This window comes from Leopardus geoffroyi, chromosome C1 (assembly GCF_018350155.1).
Source record: "Leopardus geoffroyi isolate Oge1 chromosome C1, O.geoffroyi_Oge1_pat1.0, whole genome shotgun sequence".
NCBI lineage: Eukaryota > Metazoa > Chordata > Mammalia > Carnivora > Felidae > Leopardus > Leopardus geoffroyi.
In genome coordinates, this window is record NC_059328.1 from 191634415 (window position 1) to 191657680 (window position 23266).

At 45.1% G+C, this 23266-nt stretch overlaps 1 protein-coding gene across 1 annotated transcript in view; it reads left to right on the plus strand.

Annotated features, from left to right (window-relative positions):
* Positions 1 to 13619, plus strand: part of PARD3B (par-3 family cell polarity regulator beta) — a 1015886-nt gene extending 1002267 nt beyond the window's left edge. Inside the window, exon 23 of the mRNA XM_045480900.1 lies at positions 8902 to 13619. Within this exon, the coding sequence (XP_045336856.1) occupies positions 8902 to 9259 (358 nt within the window). The 3' untranslated portion in view covers positions 9260 to 13619. The remainder of the gene's footprint in view (positions 1 to 8901) is intronic.
* Positions 13620 to 23266: the final 9647 nt, after the last annotated feature.

A 23266-nucleotide genomic window follows, 5' to 3' on the forward strand; every position in this document is an offset into this window, starting at 1 on the left:
CCTTTGGATTCACGTTCTCCTGGCTTTACAGTGTTGAACTGCTCTTTTGTGAAGCTGGCCCATAGCTTTGCCTGCCCGTCCGCTAGTCCTAATACACGATTGCTAGCCTAGCTGAAAAGGCGGTGTGAGCTTTTAAAGTAAGGCTGACCAGTGAGGACGGACAGCCAAGAATAGTCAAAAGAGCACTTTCTAGAACCCGATGTCTGGCTGGAGTGGGCAGGACAGAGAGGAGGACCTATACCATTTCTGATGTAGCTGTGTCGATCATATCATTCTCCAAAGGGACCACGGGAGGAGCAGAAGATTTGGGGGGGAGGTAATGATTTAATTTTGTACCTGTAAGATTTCAGCTGCCTAAGGAACCTCCAAGTGGAGGCATCCCACCCATCCCACAGGTAATTCACATCACTCCCTGAATGAAAATCACACTCCTAATGCTCCCCACACCACCCCTGGTATTCTGGTCCCCTCCACAACCAGGTTCCAAACAGCCTCTCCGCTCTGAACGACTTCTCACTCACCCACTGTTCCCCAGCCATGTCAGCAAAATATCTGTGATTCCTTCTTACCTGCCTCGACTGGGCACATGGTGAACAGTGAGAAGAAAGAAAGATTAGAGGGTGAATGGTCTAGGTTAGTGGTTAAGCATGTTGCCTCTAGGTCGGTCTGCCTGGGCTTGAATCTAGACCCTGCTACTTCCTGTGTGACTTCGGTCAAGTTACTTAACCTCTCTGTTCTTTAGTTTCCTCGCCTGCAAACCAGAAACAATAATAGTACCTACCTTGTAGAGTTGCTGTAAGGAACAAGCATTAATGGGGAGAAAATGGCCTGCTGTAGGCCCTCGGGAAAGTGCTTCATGGGTTTCATAGCTCTGAAGTTCTAAATGAGGCTTCTTCTGAAGCTATTCCTGAGCTCATGAAGGGTGGTAGCTCCTCTCAGCGCTTAGATTTCTGCTTCTAAATTGCAGAATAGGAGAACTGTGGTGGCAGGATTCTCTCAGGTCTCAGTGAAATGGTAGAGAGGCTCTTCCTGACCCAAACACACACAACACGATCACGGAAGTATTTAAGTACCCTTCCTGAAGAGGGATTCTGATGATCTAAGACTGAAGGTAGTTTATACCCAAATCTCCTTATTGCCCAAGCTTTAGAACTTAATGGCAGAGGAACAGGGGCAGGTAAAGATGTGGCAGTGACATGAATATCTGAATATCTGAATATCTTTGGATAAGATACATGAGTAGCTTATCCAAAAATTGTATGTATGACTCTAAAAATACATATAATCTAAATTGATCAAGAAAAAGCAGCTCTCACGAACGACGTGTTTTTCTCCTAGAATGTCCTGTCTCCAGGCAGTAACCTTGGACAAGAAACTATGTAGTGCTTCTCCTAAGGGGCAGGAGACATTGTCTTTAGAATTCAGGACCCTACACTGTTGAACCTGTCGGCCCTCCCAGTCTGAACTTGAAATTGAACCGTTGTCTCTTGTGTGACAATTGGATGAAATCCTCGGTGTTTAGGCATTGAAATTCTGAGACCGCTGTTACAATAGAAAGAGAGAGAGATGATTTTAGTGGCCTAACAAGTTACGATGATTTGTTCCTTTGGTTGTCATTCTCCTTAAATAAACCTCTTCTGTGGCTAAAAACACCACAGGGTAATTGTAGGCAGCTATCGTTCAGATGGAGTTCATGACTTTGTTTGCGGCCACTCACAAGTTCTAGCTTTCCATGGGATTCCTTCTCCTTATACGCTTTCATGCAGCCCCTCCTAATTGTCCTCTGCACCCACCAGAAGCCTCACACACCCTCATAAAGGACATTAGTTTGGCAGGACCATTTTTAGGGAATACCTCCCACCATCTGATATGATGAAACATTGGTAGGGACCCTTCTCCAGATAATATCTGCTAAAGGGTTACATCAGATCCCATCTTTGTGGCTGGCACATGCAATTTGCTAATAACTAAATTCGTGTTTGGGGGGCCATTGCTGAAAAACACTAAAAAAGGAATTAAATGCAGGAAGTTACTGTCTTGAAGTGTTGCAGAAATGTCTTCCGAGCACTGAGTCATTATCATTCTACCTTCATTTTCTTTCCAAACATTTCCTTGGTGTCAACAAGGGCCAAAAACATCTACTGATCAATCTCTTCCCACTCGAGTTCTTAACAAAGAGTAAGAGCCCTCTCTTCATATCGCAATGGGAAATGTGAGTGATGAAAGGGAGATTTTTTTCCCAAAATCATTTCTATGACACAAGCCATCAAATGATCATTATATTTTATGATTCTGCAAAATCTGCAAAAATCAAAGCCATGTAATATACCTTGCAGAGGGCTCTGCTAATCCTGGCCAACCACATTCATGCCTGAATGACGGGTGAAGTCCTGGTAACTGGAAACCTGACACCTAAGGAATTCCAAACACAGACTAAAAGCATCTCTGTCTACATAACACGGGCGGCTCAAGCGCCTACAAATGTATTAGTTTGTGCTGATCTTCTTTTAGCTTTGCCATATTTGTAGAAGAACTACAGAACAAAGCATCGGCATCAGATCAGCCGCTAAATAATCCATGCGTGGCATGCTTCAGAGTAGTATGGCTTTGCCAGATGTCAGCTTTCTGCTAAGGGGTACAAGTACCTCTCTTAGCACCGGGAGTTTTACATCATGTTGCTTCCTCCCATCTGAACCCCAAATATGGTCACAGTCCATTATTACCAAAAAAGGAAATCCATAAAGGCTACCTTGCAAGTTAAGAAATTGCCTTTGTGTTGGCTGCTAATGGCACACATGGTATTTTACAGAAAATAAGAGGAACAAGAATCTGCCTTTTGGAAGTTTTTCCTCAAGTGAGAAAGCTGATGCTGATGCCTAAGGTGGACGTATTCACCTTTTCTCATAGTTTCTTTATGACTTTCACACTTCTTGTGCCTGCTGAACTTATCCCTTCTCAAAGCAAACTCTCTTCGAGTCACCAGTGGGTCTCAATCTGAGTTGTTTCTCCCCTGTCCTTCTCCAACTTCACCTGTCCTTTCTTCTCCTAAAAGAAGCTCATCAGATGAGAGACAGTGATGGTTCTTGAGCTCAGCATTGAGTCACGTAGGTGAATTACGATCGGCTCTGTATTGCAAGGATTTGTTACTGATACTTGAACTGAAGGTTGCAAGTAACTTATTTTAATAAATTACAACAGATTTGAGTTTTCTCCTTTCATAATGTTGCTCCCATTGCTCTTGAATCCCCTTGTTCTTTCTTGAGTGAGAGGGAAGGGTGTTGTGTTCCCACAGGTGGTAAGGAAGTTTGCATAAGCCTAGCTTCTGCCTCTCTTGGGCTCCAGTGGCTTATATGAAAGTCATCCATCATGTGTGTTCCAGTCAAGAAAAGGTTGGGAAGTACTGTGACAGATGGGGCCCGGACATCACCTGTACCTCTGGTTCATGTTCATCAATCCTCAAGGCCAGGTACTTGAAACTGTGGTGATTACACCTGATTTTCACCTTTGACATTACCCTCCTAAGGCCTCTGAGACCCTGTATACTGCATTTTTAAATGTACACGTTGCAGTGTTCTTAGATTATTGTGTTTATAACAAAAACAAAGAAAATTTCCTTGCTGGATAATAATAAAAACAATCCATGAAAGATTCTTGAATAAATACACTTAACCTGTACTAGTTGATCATATTGACCTCACTGGTGAGTCAAGGCAATTAAATGTGAGCCCAAGGTTTATTAAGCACATACTATGTTTCAAGTATGATACAAGACAACAGAGTATACTTTTGTTCTTGGAAAACAAGACAAATATACTAACCCATGCCCTGATAAAGTTTATAGTTATTCCATGTTGGACCCAATCCAACACTTTTTTTCAGCCCACCATCTTTTTCTCCCTCCCTCCTTCCTCCTTTAAAAATTAGAGATCATGTAATACACATGTAATGCATAGCATGATGACTGTAGCTAACACTGCCATATGGTATATAGGAAAGCTGTTAAGAGTGTAAATCCTAAGAGTTCTTATCACAAGGAGAATTTTTTCCCTTTTTTCTTTTCTTCTTTCTTTTCTTTTTATCATATCAATATGAGAAGATGGATGTTAGCTAAAACTTGTGGTAATAACTTCACATATTTGTAAATCAAACCGTCAGGCTGTGCATCTTAAACTAGTACCGTGATGTATGTCGATTATTTCTCAATAAAACAGGAAAAAATAGAGACCAGTCGTATCTCAACCATTGCCAAACTCTGGCTGCCAATGAGAGTCCATCACTTCCTTTTATTTTTCTACCCACTGCCTTATTTCCACACCTTACATACACCTCTGACCCTGTATGGTTATCGTGCTTGTTTGTGGGTTTTCTCTTTAAACTCTCCTTAACGAATTCAACGTACATTTATTTATGAGCCTAGATACATAAAGCCATGTGCCCAGCTCAGAGGGAGATCACCAGATATATGAGACTCAGTTCCTTCAAGAGGCTTGTGCTCTAGTCCGGTATATAACAAGTCTTTCACCCATGTAAGGTGAGAATGACCTACTGGGGTGAGGGCAGAAGAAAGAGATTTTCTTTGCAGTTGAGAAAGGGAGGAGTAGGGAGAGCAGGGGCAGATGGGAGGGCTCAAAATTGCTCATGCCCCTTCATCTATTCCAGGAAATATAGCCACGCCATTCCTACTTATGAGGTTTTGTCAGTGACTTGATTTATCCCATACTGAGCCCTTTCCCCACACAGGATTGTCTTAGCAAATGTTGGAGCATGCCTTATGTCTTTCCGTAGAGTGAAGACTGTTGGTACCCAGGGGCTGGCTCTCTGACTTGCTCAGCCTCTGATTTTCAGCCCCTGTTTTCCTTAATGAAGAATAGTGACATAGTGAGATGGCAAAAAGAGACAAACCTCATGTAAAGTAAGGGATCGTTACTCTTTCTTCCCGTATCAACCATACAGCCTTGTGATGTTTCAGCTTAAAGGTTAGCATCTGCGTCTGTGGGATTGGAAACTGGATAACTGAGCTACTTCCTGTGAGTCCTCCAGGAAAAAGCTGACTCTTTTGGCCTCCAGAAATGAGCCTAGGGGCGCCTGGGTGGCTCAGTTGGTTAAGCGTCTGACTTCAGCTCAGGTCATGATCTCACAGTCCGTGAGTTCAAGCCCCACGTCGGGCTCTGTGCTGGCAGCTCAGAGCCTGGAGCCTGGAGCCTGCTTCGGATTCTGTGTCTCCCAATCTCTCTGCCCCTCCCCTGCTCATGCTCTGTCTCTCTCTGTCTCAAAAATAAATAAAAATATTAAAAAAAAATAAAAAAAAGAAATGAGCCTAATCAAGAATAAAATAGGAAAAAAAGTGAACAGTGAAAAATGTGGAAAAAAATCATTGACATTTTAAAAATATAGATATTTTCAGGGTGCCTGGGTGACTCGGTCGGTTGAACTCGATTCTTGATTTCAGCTCAGGTCATGATCCCAGGGTCGTGGGATCAAGCCTGTCAACAGGCTCTGAGTCTGCACTGAGCATGGAGCCTGCTTGAGATTCTCTCTCTCTCTCTCTCTCTCTCTCTCTCTCTGTCTCTCTCTCTTTCCCTCCCTCCCCCCTTCCCTCCCTCTCTCTCTCCCCCCTCCCTCCCTCTGCCCCTCTCCCTCACTTGTAGGCCCTCTCTCAAATTAAAATTTAAAAAAATATATATTAGTAAAGAAAAAGATAAAAATATAGATATTTTCGTGATAACTTCCCCAAAGAGTTCTATTATACAGAAAGCAAATATAGACTTTTTCCTTCCTTAGGCAAAGATGGTTCCAGAGTGAAATTTTCAATTGAAAGTGTTTTTTGTGAAAGCTAATAACACATCCAAATAAAACTCAGGAGGTCACCTGAAAAATGAGGGGTCATGAAGTAGAGATACATTTGCTATGTGGGTCCTTGTTTTCGTCAGTCTCCAGAGGAGGCTGCCCCTGGATTTCTCAGGGTTGGTTCACAACATGCAACATCAGTCACTCTGATAGCATTTCTTAGGCCCCACAATGGATCGGCTTTTGCACTTTCCTACAAACACTAAATTTCACCCAAATAAAGAAACCAAGAAAGGGAAACTCAAGATCAACAGAGCTAAAATTTCAGCTCTTTCTTCTTCTTTTTTTATGCTATCAAGGTAACGAGGAGGGCTTTTTTATTTTCTTTTCACGTGTGTGGCTGTGTCTGTGTCAACCTGCGTGTGCACAGAGGTATACAGACAATTCTCACCAGCACTTAGAAGTTGTTCTGGCAAAAGTCTGTAAGAAATGCCCAGTTTTGAGCAAAAAGTTATTATAAACAACAGCAGCACCCCCCCCCCCAGCAAAGAAAGAAAAATTCCTCTAGCACGCTTTGAACCTTAAACAGTGTTTTTATAGGCCAGCTCATTGTTTTTCTTCTCTATGAAAAATTAAAAACAATAACTGTTTTGATGAGTTCTACGGGAAAAGACAGTTTCCATGATTTCATTTCTTGACAAAGAGCAGCTACTTCACTTGGTTTCTGCCACATGTAAGCAAACCCCCAGCCGTAAAACCTCCCCTCAGAGAAAGGGATAGGGAACCCCAAAACTCTTGAGTTCTTTCCCATCTGCCCGGGGGAAGCCTGCCTGCCCCTTGCTATGAGAGTGGACGAGTCGCAGGGGTGAGGTGTGGGAGAGGAGATGACTGTTCCCGCCCCACCCCCACCACAAGCACACAGCCTGTGCTGTCACAGCACATTCAGGGTGGCTTCTGCCCCGTCACCACTTGATCTGGGTTGTCTCTCCAAAAATAAAAAAATAAATTAAAAAAACCCAACAAGGTGTGCCTGTCTTTTATAATGTTCTGTTTTAAAGGAGAGAAATCTCCAGGGAAAGAACAGGACCCTGAACGTCCAAGGCCTGGAATCCCTCCTTTCTCTCTTTCCATTTTAAACAGGAAACATTCCCGCTAAGAGGGTCCAGAGGGAGCATGGGTTGTATGTTCATTTTAAGGCAGATAATGTTTGTGTGTTACAAATGTCAGTGATTTATCCCAAGGGCTTAAAATGAGTGCAGAAAAACCACATGTTTCACTTCATGCAGAGAAATAGCTTCAGTAGATTTCGAGAGAAAGCACAGGTTAAGGATTTTTTTTTTTTTAAGTGTTTCAGAAATCTCCAGCATGAACCAAAAGGAAATAGAATGAGAGCGGCAGTGGGGGCGCGGGGGGGGGTGGAGGTGTTGGTGCTTACAATATTTTATGACAAAAGATCTAGCGAATGCTGGAAGTTTTCTAAATCAAAGATAAAATTGTAAAGGAAAGGGGAGATGTAACCCTGATCCTCTATTTCCCAGGGCTGGAGTGACAGATTATGCATTTGTGCTCTATTTGTCATGGGCAATTTAAAATAGAGTAAAGCAAACTGCGCTGAATAATAGCAGTTGATGCTATAATAGCTTGTACACAAACAATTTAATTTTTTTATCTGAAAACTCTAACTAGATTACCCCAAGCTGAAGGATCTTTCATTATTACGTATAGCCAAATTAAGACATAAAACAGTAGAGCGAGAGTTCTATTGTTCATCCTTATGAATGTCCTCACACGCTGCTTTCCACACACACCCACACTCGGAGCTCGTCAACCCTTCATTGATTTGGGGAACTTACAGAGCTGTTTTAACATCAGATTCTGCAGATTACAGGGTGATTTCGACCCTCATTGACAGTGCTTGATTAACCACAGACGCCGTATTCTTCTAGCTCTGTCATTTCTTCCAAGTGTTCTACCAATTTGTACTCTGACATTGAAGGGATTTTCCTTAATTATTATTGTTGCTTTTTTTTCCTTCAAAAAATTGTAACAGGGAGAGTAGTAGAATGTGGGAAGGATCTGGTGATGGTGGTGGTGAATACGTGCACAGAAGGTTTATGGGATTTTAAGAGCTGCAAACAGAACTCATCTGTTTAACCCCAGGCTAGATAAGATGCAGTCATCTGTACGCTGTTTAGAGACGTATTGCTTCTGTTGTAGCAAATGGAACAGAAGATGCTTGTTGTCTTAGTAGAGAGATCCAGACAGGGTCACTTTCTGTTAGTGTTTATTGTTGCCCTGGACCTTTCTGTGTGCCTACTCATTACACAATGCAACTTACAGCTGGTTTGGCTTTTCCCACTCTGCTACTGGTACTTCTTGACTTCGTGATAGAATTGCTTTCTATCAAGGTGCTACGTGGATAGTCCCCCCAGCTCTGACTCAGGACTTTTTCTAGGAACTGTAGAGAGGGGAGAGCACATAGGGGTGGCCCAGAAGCTAACCGGAGTTAGACCAAGACTATGGTCCATGTCAAAAGCACCCCCACAGACCTAGAGATGAGTACAGCCCCTGGGAACTGTATAACTCTGAATAACCTGCACATTTCTCCCACTACCCGTGACAGGCTTCAGGGGGGCAGAGAAGGGGGCAGGCCCAATGATCCTAGCTGTAAGGGAGCCAAAGTGTGCCCCTGTTTAGAAAACGAGCTTGGCTACTATGCTAAAGGCCAACACGCAAGGGTACAAACCAGAAAGAAGTATTTTTGTCCCTCGTGCAGCCATCTGAGTATAAGCAGTCCTGGCTAACATGGTGGCTCCATGGTGGCTCCATGGTACAAGGACTCAGGCCCTCGCCCTCTCGTTGCTCTACCTTCCTCAGCATGAGGCTTTCTCCTTGTACTTAAAAACGGCCACTCCGATGGCCAACAGGAAGGGGAGAGGGGAAGAAGAAGATTCCCTCTCTTCTCTTTAAGCGCACACACCACTTCTGTTCACGTCCCATGGGCCAGGCCTAGTCAATGACCACGCCAAACTATGCAGGAGGCTGAGGAACGGGGTCTTCAGTCAGGCAGCTCCCTTAGCAGCTACTGATATGTGTCTGTTCTTCTCTTTCCAGGGGAGGACCAGCTGATCCTATAGACTATCTGACGGCCACACCTCGAGGGCTCTACAAAGAAAGGGAGCTCCCGTATTACCCAGGGGCTCATCCCGTGCATCCTCCCAAAGGGAGCTACCCACGTCCCCCGGATCTGAGGCTTGCAGACCTCCGGTATCCTCAGTACTACCCTCCTCCACCAGCCCCCCAGCATAAAGGACCCTTCCGACAAGATGTCCCGCCTTCCCCTCCTCAGCACCCCAGAGTGCCAGCCTACCAGGAAATGGGTAGACCAGGGCCCCGAGGGGGCAGCCCGGACCAGTACCCCTACCGAGCCCAGGATCCCAGGCAGAAGAACCCCATGACTGCAGCTGTGTAACTGAATATCACCATGCCCAGCCCAGCCCAGCCCAGAAGGGGAGACGGCTAACATCACCTTTGCCCTTCCTAGACTGTAAGACCTTCCTCCTGTTCAGCATTCTCCAGGGCACAGATAGGTTCTTCTCACCGAGGTTGCAACACTTGACTGCTAACCAGAGGGAAAAAGGAGGGGACAGGAGGACGGGGGATCCGAAGGAAGAGAAAGGACAGGGTCCATCAAAACAGTACTGCCTGAGATCTGAAATGCATTTAGAATGGTTCAATTCCGCGAGAGCGGCAAGTAAACAGGCAAATAACAAAGAACAATGGACATACCACACAGTGCCTTCCTGGTGCGCACAAGCCCCATGGAACTGGCAGCACAGAGACTCTCAGAGGCTGAGCCTCAGCCACCTGAGAGTGGCTGCAAATATGGGTGTCTTAAATGAGTAGTTTTCTCCTTGAGAAAACAAACCAACAGCAGACATGACTAGTGATCTCTTTGAAATGTTTATACCCAGAAGAAGACTGCATTTCTCTCTTTGTAGAATTTCTCAGGTTCCTCGTACCACTCGTCTGGTATAAGTATTTTACATTTCCTTGCCATATATATATATATATATATATATATATATATATATATAAAATACAACACGAATGCAGTATTAGTGTCCTGAGAGAATGTTTAAAGCTAGTCAGAGATTCCAGAAGGAATATAGTCCAAGGACCAAGGCGATCAGGTTAAGAGGGCTGAAAATCCCCTGATCCTCACCTTCCTTCCCCCGAGTCCCAGGCGTGATTGCATGGAGATACCCGGTTTCAGAACCATCTCCAAATCTCCTGCCTGTAATTACTGGAACCGGGGCCTCGACTTTAAGGCTCCCACTTGAGGGCTAAAATGTAGTCGGAAAAGAGAGGGCTCGTTGCTTAGGTCACACAGGAAGCAACGATCCGGAGATGCCAATCCCACACTCAGTGCCAAACAGTGCCATCTGCACCCGGGGACAGGGAGGGGCTGACTGTGGCCTCTGGGATTGATGACCAGGAAGTGGTAGATGGCAGTGACTGACTGTGTGTGTGTGTATGTGTATGCGTGTGTGTATGTGTGAAGGTCTGTGATTACCAGTATGGAGAATGTAAGATAAAAATGCTTTCTGGAAAGTTTGATGAGGAAGGAAATAAAAAGGAAAAAAAAAAAATCAGAGGGGAAAGGAAAAGAGGCATAAAACCAGATCATTCTACATCCGCTGTATTTCATTAACAAAAGTCGGGGGAGCACCCAGCCCGGGGCCAGCATCTCCAACTGGGACTAGAAGGTCTTATGGCTTGGAAAAGCTGACACCCCGCCCCCTAAAACCCATCCCATTTCCTTTGAGCTTTGCAGTGATTTTCTACTTATTTCAGCAAGACTTCTAAAACTTCCAACCTGACCCAAATGAGAACACAACAGAAGACTGAGAAACAGCAAAATCTGGGAGCAGCCGTTTGAATCGTTCAATGGCTCTTAAGAGACTTAAAGCCTTGCCGCTCCTTCTCCATTCCCTCAAAACAAAACAAAACAAAAAAAGTATTGAGTTCCATTTGGACATATTTTGGCCGAGATTAGAATACCTCTGCCTGACAGGACTTAATAAATTATAGTATTATTAACTATAGAGTATCCAACCCAGTTTAGGTGTTTTTTTTTTTTTTTTTAATTTAAAATAGAGTTCTATTACCAGGAATGAAGCAGCTGCTGGTTTTAGACATAAATAGTGTTATTTACTGGACTTTAAGAGGTATCATTTTCTAAAGTACAATTACCTTGACCATCTTAATAAATAGACTGTCAAGTTGGTCTTCTCCATCTGTCATCCCTCTTGAGCCAGGCACCTTAGACCTTTTGCAACGTGTGCACGGAGGTTGAGGGGCTCAGGCCCTGCTCACCTAGAGGTGAGATGCAGGTGAGCTCCCGGGCTTCTCTGCCAACACGCTGAACGACACTTTACCCTCGAAATAAATAAACTTCCAGGAAGAGAAGGATAAAGTGAGGGAAATGTAAGGTGCTTGGGAGCGTTAAAATCAGCTCTTGGGCATGTTGCATTTTGAGCCAAATTTCTCTAGGCTATTAGACATAGCCAAGCCAGGAGTCTCCTTCTGGATTAAGGCCAAGGCCACACGAGAGGCAGCCAGAGGCAGTGCGAGAGGGTGAGATATCCTGTGCGTGTTGGAGGAGTGGCCCTTGTAGGAAGAATGCCCATCTTCCCCACGTTGCACAATGCCTCCTGCTCACAGGCTCGGGGCAAGCTGCACCAAATACGGTCTTGCGCTGTATTCACAGTCAATAAAACATTTGCTCATCCTGCGGGGCAGCCAGTGCTTTGAAACTGCTCTTCAAGTGGACGAAAACGAGACGACAGCCGTTTTCTTGCTTGAAGGACAACACACGCCCAATTTGACCCCGCCCGAAAGAAGCGCACGTGTGTGTCACAGAGGCTCCATCGAGCCAGGCCACAGTTAAGAACAGCTCGAATGTAAGCTTCGTAAGCGCCTGTGAACCAACCCTCCACTTGCCAGCACCCAGAGGCTGCAGAACTCTCTCCCAGTATCTAGGAGAACTGGTGGTTTAGAGTGTTTAGAAGGCCAGCCTGTAGTCGGTAGGTGCCCAGTAGCAGGAAGTAGTTCCCCGTTTATTTATGGCCTTGGCGAGACTCAATCTGGTGTCTGCCCGTTGCTCAGAATACCATAACGCCCCTCCCCACAGGAACAGAGTAGCACAGTGAGCTGCAAACCCATCAGCACACACCCACCCGACTCCTGATCTGACTGCTGGGTCGCTGAGGCCTGGAAATGATGTTTTGGCCTTGAGTCGTGAGATATTTGAAGGAGCTCTGGTTTATCCCTTTTTGCAGGAGGGGGGGTGGGAAAGGGAGCAGACCATTGCAAACTTTTAGATGCAGGAGAATTCAGTCCTCTGCCAGGAGGAGAAACACTGCATCTCGTTAACCCCTTGCGCCATTGGACTGTGGTAGAAAATTGGTTCCCCACAATATTAAATCAGTGGATGAAAGGCAATCTCAAAGACAGGAGCACCTTCTTTCATCATAATCGAGTAACAAACAAAAATCAGAAAATAAAATTACCATGAAGCTCATAATTCTTAGATATGTAAGTCAACATGTGTTGACCCCACAGGACAGCATGGAGCAAAGATCTTATAACCAAGGGTGTGAGGAGATCCACAGACCCACCATGACCCCATGGAGGAAACCATGCATGCTGCCCGATAAAGGAGGTTGGAAACTTCCTTGTGGCTCTCTTTGTGCCACCAACTAAATAAAATTAAAACATGACTCATTATTCCCTTCAAAGATCTGTGAACTTGTTGAACTATCTTCTGAAGGAAATGCATCTGACAACCTGAGGAGCTGTCATGCATGGAGTCTATGTGCATAATAAGGATCCGGCCTTTGAGGGGCATTCGTTCCCCTAACCTGTAGCCCCAGCAGTTGTTTTCTTTGGAGAGACATCTTAGCCTTTCAGGGCGGATAGAGAGATCTGCACAGTTTGGGGAGGGACGTATGCCTCTAAAATCCCCGTAGGCATTAAACTCTGAAATCCGCAACGAACTGGCCTCAAATCGGTGCTAAATTGGGTAGACACCCTACTGCTTTTGAGTCCAGGAGCAACAAAAGGTCCAGACTTGGTGCAATTAGGCAGGAGGGAGTGGGATCCAGAACCAGCCACGGGAGTACTTCTCTGCCCTCCCAGTTCCCACCGACTTAGTTGGAAATGATGCCACAATGAGACCAGAAAGAGGAGACTCCATAAGATATCCCTACAAAGTCACCTCTCTGAAAAAAAAAAAAAAAAAAAAAAAGGCGAATAAAAGATAGATATCTAAAATAAGCCTAGAATCTCATATGCAGCTACTACTTCTAAGGGAAACTCTTTTCTCCCTCATGTCCTTAAATAGTAATAGAATCACACAGCTCCTGACTTTTAAAGATGGGCTTAACTCCCGAGCCTGGAGTGCACAGTGAACTAACCCCAACGACCGAGACTGTCTCCTCACTCAGATCTGAGAGCGTGTGCTGTTCCATCTATGCTGCCCGCAGTGCTGTTTACTACTGGAACGTAAAAACAAACCCTACTGTGGATACAGTCACTTCTTCTAGTGTTTTCCTGTGCTTTTTTGGCACCAAGTCTGTTCATAAGTTCTGAAGATAAATTATGTGAAATCATATTTTGGCATATGGGGGCAGAGAATGAATTCTTCACAGACTTTTTACAATGATCCCATTTGTACCACAGAAAACATTTTGGATGCTGTTATATATGAACATACAAATTTTTCTTGTTTTATTTTGCATTAAAATAAAGCTTTATTCATTAAGATACCAGAGTGTTGGTTTTCAGTCCCCACCTGTTTGGTTTAGGATGTGATGAATGAATAGGTTGGTCTGGTCCTGATCACCCTTAAACAGCAACGTCACAGGGCAGGGGTCATGAAGGAGAAGCCTCTGTCATGTGCTGGGCTCCCCAAGAAACACATGCGAGACAGAGACGACCATGTAGGCTGTTTATTCGAGAGCGCACTTGGGTTCAATACCCACGGAGGGCAGGGCAAGAAGCAGGGCCGGCCAAAGGGAGAAGCTGAGCAGTGATACCCTCCCAAATTAGGCCTCAGCCAGCTCCACAGGGCAATCTGGAGCCACAGTGGCCCTTCAGACTTGTCCCAACTTGGGACTAAAGAGCTGGGTCTTCATACCACTGTGTTCGTTGGTAGGTATGAGCTACTCCTGGAAGGAGATGGGACCCAGGACTGGGCAGTTGGGAGGTATTTACAGTGGTTGGGAAAATTGTCCTTCATTCTTGAGGTGGGATCTGGGCAGCTCACCACACAGCCTCCAACACTGTTGACCCTTTCTCTTACCTTACTTAGGGAAACGTGACTCTGAGTGGGTTCTCCTTGAAACCAACCCTCTGTTTCCCAAGATTCTTCACTGGATTATTCTCAGACCTCCCAGAAGTGTCTTGCAAGTTCATTCGCACCGAGGTTTCAGCCACCGTCTCTGGAGAGGTTTGCTCACAATCTCCAGCTCAGATCTGTCTTCCCAGACATATGCATCGCCATTTTCCCCCTGGTCATCCCCGCTCGAGCTTTCCACAGGCCCTTTGGACTGAACAAGCTCAAACTGAAAGCATAAGGTTTCTCAAAAGAAGCCTGCTTCTCATGATTCTGACCTGGCCAGTGGCACCACCATGTTCACAGTCACAAGCCAAAACTCTGGAAATTATCCTTGACTTCCCATTTATAACTCTGCCCATTCCTCCGACCCATCCCCGTCTGGAAAGCCAGCAATTCCACTCTATCTGTCCATGTTTCCTGACTTCCTGCCTTGGCTCAGCCTCTTCACTAGCCTTCTCTGCGATCTCTTGCCTCTGACCATGCTTCCTTCCCTACGACCTTTATACTCTACGGACTCAGCACCTGCCTAGAATTTGGTGCATAGAATTTGGTCGCAACGGGTACATATCAATTCGCTTAATCATTGTCTAGAACGCTTCCCGGCTACCATATCAACCTCTCCTGTATCCTGCCAAAGGGATTTTTCTGAAGTAGAGATCAGACCAGGCGTGTTGCTCTCCCGGAGGCAGCATGCTCTTATTGAAAGACATTGGCTCTGAAAACAGGCAGACCCAGATCTAAAGCGAGGTTCCAGCACTAATCGGTTGTGGGACTACTTAGCTCTCTAGGCCAGTTTCCCCATTTGTGAAGCAAAAGTAGTACACGTCTTGTGCGATTGTTTTGAGAATTAACTCACATGTACATGTACAGGAGTTCTGGTGCCAGTGTGAGCCAGTCCCCAAGAGCCAACTGTCCACGTCTCTCCCCGGTCCCATGTCTAGTGATGCCACATTAGTAGTTTGAAATAGGCCACGTTGGAAGCCTTGATGACACAGAAATCAGCGTAGTGTACAAAGCAGGCCTTTTTCTTTCCCCTCTAGAAAGCCAGTGGTTAAACATTTACCAGCACACCACTGTAGACAACATACCCAGCAGTCAAGAAAAGTTAATCCTTGCCCCCCTTCACGCACACACACACATATGCTCACACACACACGTACGCCCTCACTCCTCAAAACCTTTCGGTGGCTCTTTCCTACTTACAACCTAAAGTTGAAAGCCCAAACCTTGCAACATCAGTCCCTGGCGCCTCTCCCTCTTCACGTCTCGTTGCTCCTAGTTTTACAGCTTGTGCTACTGTTATTTCCAAATTACTTTTATTTATTTGAACCAGGTGTGCATTTCACAGCTCTGTACCGTGGAAACACACAATAAACATAGCTGCTCAAAGTGCCCTTCGTCCTGTGGATCCCTCAAGGCCCAGATCAAGCGGCTCATTCTCCATGAAGACTTCAAGGCAGAAATTGGAGACTGGCTCTCTCTTTCACATCCATCCCATGCTCTCGTAGCAGGATTTACTGCAGGGCAGAGGCACTAACTCTGCAGACCACATTTTCCAGCTTTCCTCTTGGCCGTTCTTGTACATGAGGCCCAGCTCCTACCAACCAGACCAAACACTCCGGAGGATGGAACTGAGGACCAGGCATGCTTCTGCTGGCAAACAGGGTAACAGAGGCATTTGGTTTCCTACAAGAATACTCAGCCCCTAGCTTCCTGGGAGTCAAGAGGCTGTGCGAGGGCAATCCGTTGTGTTAGCACGGATCATAGCTGAGGCAACACGATTCTGCACCAACAGTCGGGGCATCTTCCGATCTTCGAAAAGTTAGTAACCTCCTCCGTGAGCCAGTTCTGACTTGTCGTTCAGAGATTCATTCTGGAAGCCTTGCCTAGAGCTTGCTTCTCCAGCCCTTCCGAGAATTTTGCAAGCACCTAACTTTCCACATTCGATCCCTTTCTTTTTGCTAGAAGGGACTCAGTTATCTGCAACTAACCTCACCAAGATTCCTTCCGCAGCCCTCCTCCTGAGCCAGACAAGGTAATTCCATCCTGAATGTTACTGAGACACATTCTGCAGATCCTCAATAAAACTTTTATTACCTCTATTACAATGATTAGTTTCCATGTCCGTGTGGCCTTCTGAAGAGTATCGTATTTATAACACGTTGCCTGGCTCTGACTATATGCTCGAGAAATATTTGCTGAATTCATTTGAATGAAGAAATGAGGTGTGAGGGTTCTTTTTCTGAAATGCTGCGCTGCTGACGTCCCACCTTGCAGTTCAAACCATAAATCTCAAAGTCCTGTTGTTAAAGATCGCCCGGTATTTTTCCTGAGGTAAAAGGTGTTAGCTCACGTGGGCAGGCCAGATTCTGATTTAAAACACGAAGCAGGCGAGGAGATTGTAAATGCAATGGGTAATGCATTATTTAGAGAGCAAAGAGAGACTTAAGTAAAGAGAAAATGCATTCCTTGCAACCGACTAAGATGGAAATACTTTTAGTGACAGATGATTACTATTATTATTGTATAATTCCTTGGATTTTAGGCAAGTGCCTTGTGATCACTTGTATTACTTATTCCTTTCAACACCTGTAGGTGGTGAACTGAAAGGCTCCCTGACTTTCCACAAGGAAACTGAGTCCTACATAGAATGGTACTAACATAAAGATTTAATGAACGCCATTTAGGCATATCCAGAAACCTAGAGGTAACTTTGTGTCTTGACAATGGAGATTTCTTTTTTAGTGGCCATGTTTATTCTCACTAATTATTGTTTATAGCACATGCTGAATGTTTCATGATTACAGTAACTTGTGCTTCTCGTCCAGTCGAAGAACATCAGGCTTATTTTACACCTGAAGAAACTGAGGCATGAAGAAACCAACCAGGTAATTGAGGGCCAAAGGAGAAAGGTGAATTTCCTTTATTCGTGGAGTATTTCTTGAGAAACTACTATGTTCCTGGCACTCTGTGCTACCTCCTGAGTGGGCTCTCTGCTTTGCAATGTGGGTGGGTTCCTCCCCAGCTTGCATTAAAAGGTCCTTCCTCGGCACGTGGCCAGTTTGCATCATACCTGTGCCTTCCTAATTACTGGACTCTCAGAGGTCATCAGGCATGGCCCATGTCCTCTGGAGAAAGAAGAGAGATGCTTCAGCAGTCAGTGTTTAACATTCAGCTATCACCCTTTCCACTGAAGCTTCACTTGGCTGCTTGTTACCGACCCTCCCAGATACCTAAGTTTGCTGTATAATAACCAATGTGTCACAGTATAGAAGAATGGTTTTAACTGAAACCTAACAACCCTCGACTTTGTGGCCCTTCTGCCTGGTCGATCAAATAAGAAGTACAAAAAGAAAATGAGATTCAATTGTTGCCCAACAGATACTTCATGTCAGATATTGTAAAACGCTGCAGAGTATTGCAGACATAGACAAGGCTTGGATTCTGCCCTCCAGGACCCGCAAGTCAAGTTGGAGAGGAAAACAGACACAAAGAACCAAAACTCAAGGCTGAACATGGTGAGTATACACTGCCAGGGAAGCCTGACTTTTGCCTCCGGGTGTGAACAGGATCGGGTAAGTTTTTTGGAAGACCTGACATCTGAAATGGCCTAAAAGGATGAGAAGGATGTAAACAGGCCAAGCAAGGAAGGGTATTGGCTTTCCAGCTACAGAACACAAGCCTCCACACAGAGACAGGAAGTCCCCAGCTCTGTGTGATTTCGGGTGGGGGGGTGGGATATAGGTTGCGAGATCGGGGGTGAGACGGTGGGAGGTTGATACTAACAACGGCTAATATTATTCAGTGCTTAGCAAGTGCCAGATACTGGCTTCACGTTTTTCATAATTTATCTCATTTAATCCTCAAACTCTATGAGAAAACAGCTATAAATGAATTAAGTAACTTGCCTTTGGAATTTCAGACGCCAGAATAAGTTACGTAGGGTCTCCAGGGAGTTGGACAGTTGGTAATAGGGGGAATCGCTCACACAAAAGACAGTTTAAATAAAACCAGCCCAGGTGAAAGCAATACACAAAAGGAACTGGAAAAGTCATCAAACCATCACCTTTTACTAAAGAGGGGAGAGCTAATATTTACTGAGTCTATAGGAGCTATGGGAGTTGCTTTGCCTACATTAATCTCATTTCTTCTTCCTATCAAGCAAGGGGGCCCATTTTACAGATGAGAAAACTGAGGCTCCAAGAGCCTAAGAACAGCTGTGGCTAGTGAAGTGGCTGGTAAATCCAGCTCTGGGTCCACAAGTCTCCTTGCTACCCCCAAGGGGCATTAAAAGTAAATCTCAGTGCGATTTCTTTTAATTTTTCAAAGCCTACATTGTGATCACTACCTAAAGTGTGTGCAATGTTGAAGAAAATTCAGAACATGTAAATGCAGATTTTGACATTTTAGACTTAAGAAACATGCAGCCTTGTGTTAGTTCCACTATATATTAAATTATAATCTATGTAGACAGCAGTTTTGAAAGGTATCCAGGCAAATGAGTTGTACTTCTGGCTGAAGTCAGACAGGTAGATGAAACTTTGATGACTTAATTCCCCCAACTACTAAAGGTATAAACAGACCAGGACTCCGGGTTGGAAAGAGGCTGCCAGAAAATTTATTAAGAGCAGTAAAGTGCAGGGCCATAATTTCAACAGGTTATCTTGCTTCTCTGGCTAATTGTTTTCCAAGGTTTCTCGACTCAGAACCATTCAGCATTCTTATCACCTGGGAAATGTGCGTGCTCCTTAGGATATTTTCCAGCGTGCAGCCACCTCTGTCCTCCAGTCACGGCTGTATTTTTGCTCAAAGAGCTGTCGATTAGATTTAAGAGCCGCCCCAGCCCCACAATGCGCTGTCTTGCTGATCTTCAGAGAGAGCTGTGGTGTCGCCCTTTGATTTATGGAGAGTGAAGCTCAAACCCAGCCCTGCGCTTTATTAAAGCAGCTTTTAGCCATATTATACCTTCCCCATTCCGAGCTCCCAATGGCTCTACCACCTAGGAGTCAAAAATCCCTTTGATAAGCAGCGTTTGGGGTGATTGGAAAGTGGAGCCTTCGCTTCGTCCCCTCCCACCATCCTGCCTCCCGACCCCCCAGGTGCGAGATGGCAGAGGGGGAGGGGGGATGGAGACCCAGGCACAGCCCTGCTCTCCAGGTGGCCTTTCAATATCCGTTTTTCTCCTGACCCTCTCTTGACCTTCACAGTGTGACAGTGTTTGGCCTGAGGCTCTGCCTCTTCATGGTGATTTTTTTTTTCCATCCAGGCTTTAGAAGGGAAGCCTCAGAGAGGTGCGGCCACACTGCTATGGGACCCACTTTCAAAGGCTCCTGCTCTCCCGGCTGTGTTCTGCGAAATCAAGGCTGTGTTCTGGAAAATCACAGGATGCAGGCCCCCAGTGGAGATCACAGGATAGCAATGGGCACATGAGTATCTGCAGGTGAACTGACTACCTTATAGGTGTTGGTTGTGTGAAGCCTGGCTTTGTTCCCGAACGCAGAACTTTTCTCTACGGATGTAACACCCCTCTCCCCTAACACACAAACCAGGCCTGTGCCATGTAAGGCTGGGGGTGGGGACACTTGAGTACTCCTGGCTCCAAGGGCCAGCCATGCTGTACTGAGAAGCAGTGAGGTCCTTCCAGAGCCCCGGCATCAGGCCTTCTCCATCCTTCCTTTGCAGTGTCCCCAGCTCCCTCTGGGGCTCTCGCTCAGACTTTACTGCTGTCACTCAGTTCTACGTGATCACCCTGCCCCAGCGAACTCATTGGAGTGAGATTGATAACAGAGTCATGTTGGGCCAAGGTTGGGGTGTGTTAAGTGGCAGGTGCGCCCTCCTTCATCCCCAGTTCTCCGTGGGAGGATAAGCATCCTAGAGCCGGCACTGTGGTCGCTGGGTTACAGGTGGCTCTCAGCTAGACAAGCTGGGTGAAGCAGCTGGTTACTGTGTCCTCAGCTACTGCCTCCGAAATGGTGATGATCGTGCTGACTTCATAGGGTGGTGCAAAGATTGCATGGAATAATGCACATAAAGCATTTATTATATCGGCTGAAGGAGGATCCAGGTTATTTACCATCATTAGCCCTGATTTTCAAAGAATCTGTCTGCAAGTGGTAAATAGCACGTGATTATCATAAGAAAGCATTTCCTTCTTAAATCTCTGCTTCCTACAGGAAGGAAGACTCGGTCAAGTGCTAGTATGCCTTCAACACCCCTCCACAACTTGCCAATCTCTTATTAACAGACAGCAGACCTCAGACTTCTGCAGGCTCTAGCTTGAATTTAATAACTTTGTTTTGCTTTCATTGTATTAATTTTCTAATTGTCTTCTATTTAGATCAAAAGGATCCTGGCCCTTTTTTTTCACTTACAGTAGTAAAGTAAGTGTCCATTAAAAATAAAATTATATAGGTAGATATTAAGTAAATAATGGTACAAATGGATATAGTAAAAACCATGGCGTGGCTGAAATATAAAGCTTGGAAACACTGTGCTAATACAGTGGAGAGGTGTCCCAGGGACCTCTGAGGATTCCAGAAGGTAGAGTAACTTCTGGAAGATGCAAGCCGTTTGTCTGAACCCTAGGACTCCAGAGAAACCTGTAGATGGATGAATAAATGAGTGAAATGAGGCCAGAATGTTCCAAGAAAGAGACTGTGCTGACCAGGTAGGTTTCCCTCAAGGAGGATCTTGCCTGGCTCTTTGACTTGGTCCTCGCCAGAGTTCTGCCGTGTGTCTGTGGGTCCTTTTCTTGCTCTCAACTCCCAGCAGTGGATGACCGCAGGAGCATTTGGCTGATTCTCCTACTAGAGCCGGAGACAAACCAGACTGTCCCCAAGTACAATGAGCATCAAATGGAAGCTTTACTTTTCCCAAAACCTTGGAATTACATTAGCATCAGCACGGGCCTCAATCTGCCTCTGTCATCACATAGTGTCCTACCTGTGTGTCTTTGTGTCCAAATTTCCCTCTTATGAGGATGCTAAGCATTGGACCAGGACCCAATCTAATCCAGTATGACCTCATTTTAATTTGATTATATCTGCAAAGAGCTTATTTCCACACAAGTCCCCACTCACAGGTATCAGCGTCTAGGATTTGAACATATCTTTTGAGGGGGACACAATTCCACCCACAACACTATCCATCATCCAGAGGCCATCCCCCATCTCTGCACCTCCCACCAGCCTCCCATCAAAATCTCTGCCCTGTGTGCAGTCAACACTCCTGCACACCGATCAATGTACCAATGACCAACCGTGTAGACACTGCTAGTGTCCTCCTATGTTCCACTTGTTTTCCTTCTTTACTAAAAAAGTCACAATTTGGGGGGGGATAGTGGGGAACAGTGAGCAAAGGATGGGGGCAATGAATGTCCGTCCATCCGGATTCCTCATTATATGGGGAGAAAAAAAAAACCACTTTCTCAGACTTTCCTTCAACATAGGAAGTCCTATGCCTCACTTGCCTGGCCAATGAGAGGTGAGAAGTGAGAAGTGGCTGGGGATTTCTGAGAAGCGTTTAGTTTCCTGATACAAATAGCATACCTGTCTCCCTCTTTCTCAGTTGTTCCTTTCTTCTCCTACCTGTCATAGCTAGAAGGACAGCAACCATCTTGCTACCGTGAGGTGTTAAGCATGAGGATGCGAAGCCAAAACCCAACGTGCTAAATAACATTTAGCATGCAGAAATAATATTTAAAATAGTCAACACTTATTGAGCATCTAATATGCACTAGGTATGATTCTGAGCACATTAAATGTAATTAACTCACTCCATCAACCCCATTGTCTGAGGGTATTATTATTCCTATTTGTAGGGGATGAAACTGGCACAAACCCATGATGCAAGGTCCATGCTGGTAATTACTACAGCCTTCTACCTGTCAGCAAAGATAGAAAGAGTCTGGGGATCCTGAAGGCTTAAGTGAGCTGCTATATTGCTCCTGTTTTTATTTTAAAACAATAAAGTAGCATTGGTTGGGGTTTCCATTACTTGCAGCTGATCGCACTCTTGGCTGACTCCAGTATTACCTCATAGGGTCACTGAAAGGATTAAATGAGGATATATATGTCTGTGGATGGAAAAAAACAGTAGCGGTTAGTTAAAATTGTCTAAAACACAGTAGATTCTCAATAAATAATTGGCTTTAGTGTTTAACCAGTTGAAAAGGCAAAATAATTAAGTCAAAAACATGGTAGGCAGAAGAATGGGCACCCAAAGATGGCCTTGTCCTTATCCTAGAAAACCATGAATATGTTACTTGACAAAAAGGACTTTGCAGATGTGATTAAGGTTAAGAGCCTTGAGATGGGGAGATTATTCTGCGTTATCCAGGTGGGCCCAATCCAATCGTATGAGTCTTTAAAGCAGAGGACTACGATGAGACAGAAATTCAATGGTGGACAGCAGAGATGGTGGGATGAGAAGGGTCAATGATCTGTTACTGCTCTGAGGTGTGGGAATCTACATGTTAGGACCAGAAGAGGCATCCAGGGGCGGACAGCCAATGAGAAAATGGAAATCTTAATCCTGTAACAGCATGGAACTGAATTCTGCCAACACCTGAATGAGCAAGAAAATGGATTCTCCCCTGGAGCTGTTGGAAAGGAACACAGCGGGCGTACATTTTAGCCTGATAAGACTCATACTGGACTTGTGACCTACAGGACTATGAAATAATAAACTTGGATCGAGCTATTAGATTTGTGACAATTTGTTATAGCAGCAATAAAAAACTAATACAAAATAATAATGGGACCTGGAGTAGCATCCAGAGGCATAGCTTCAGGGGCCTTAGAGAAGGGCTGAGGACCTGCTCACCAGGGACGGTGGGAATCCCACAACCATGCAGAACCGTGAAGATTTCCGGGAGAAAGTTTTCTTGCCTGATGGTGTGACTGACTTTGTTTCAATTTCGCTGGTAGCACTGCTCTGATATACAACTCAGGCGGCAACGCTCACCTAAGCCCTGGAGGGCCATCCATACAGAATATGATGTGAACAGCACCTCCTACAGTTGTGCAGTGCAACAGTCCTGCTAGTTAGAGGCATCGTGTGGGATCTATGAGAATA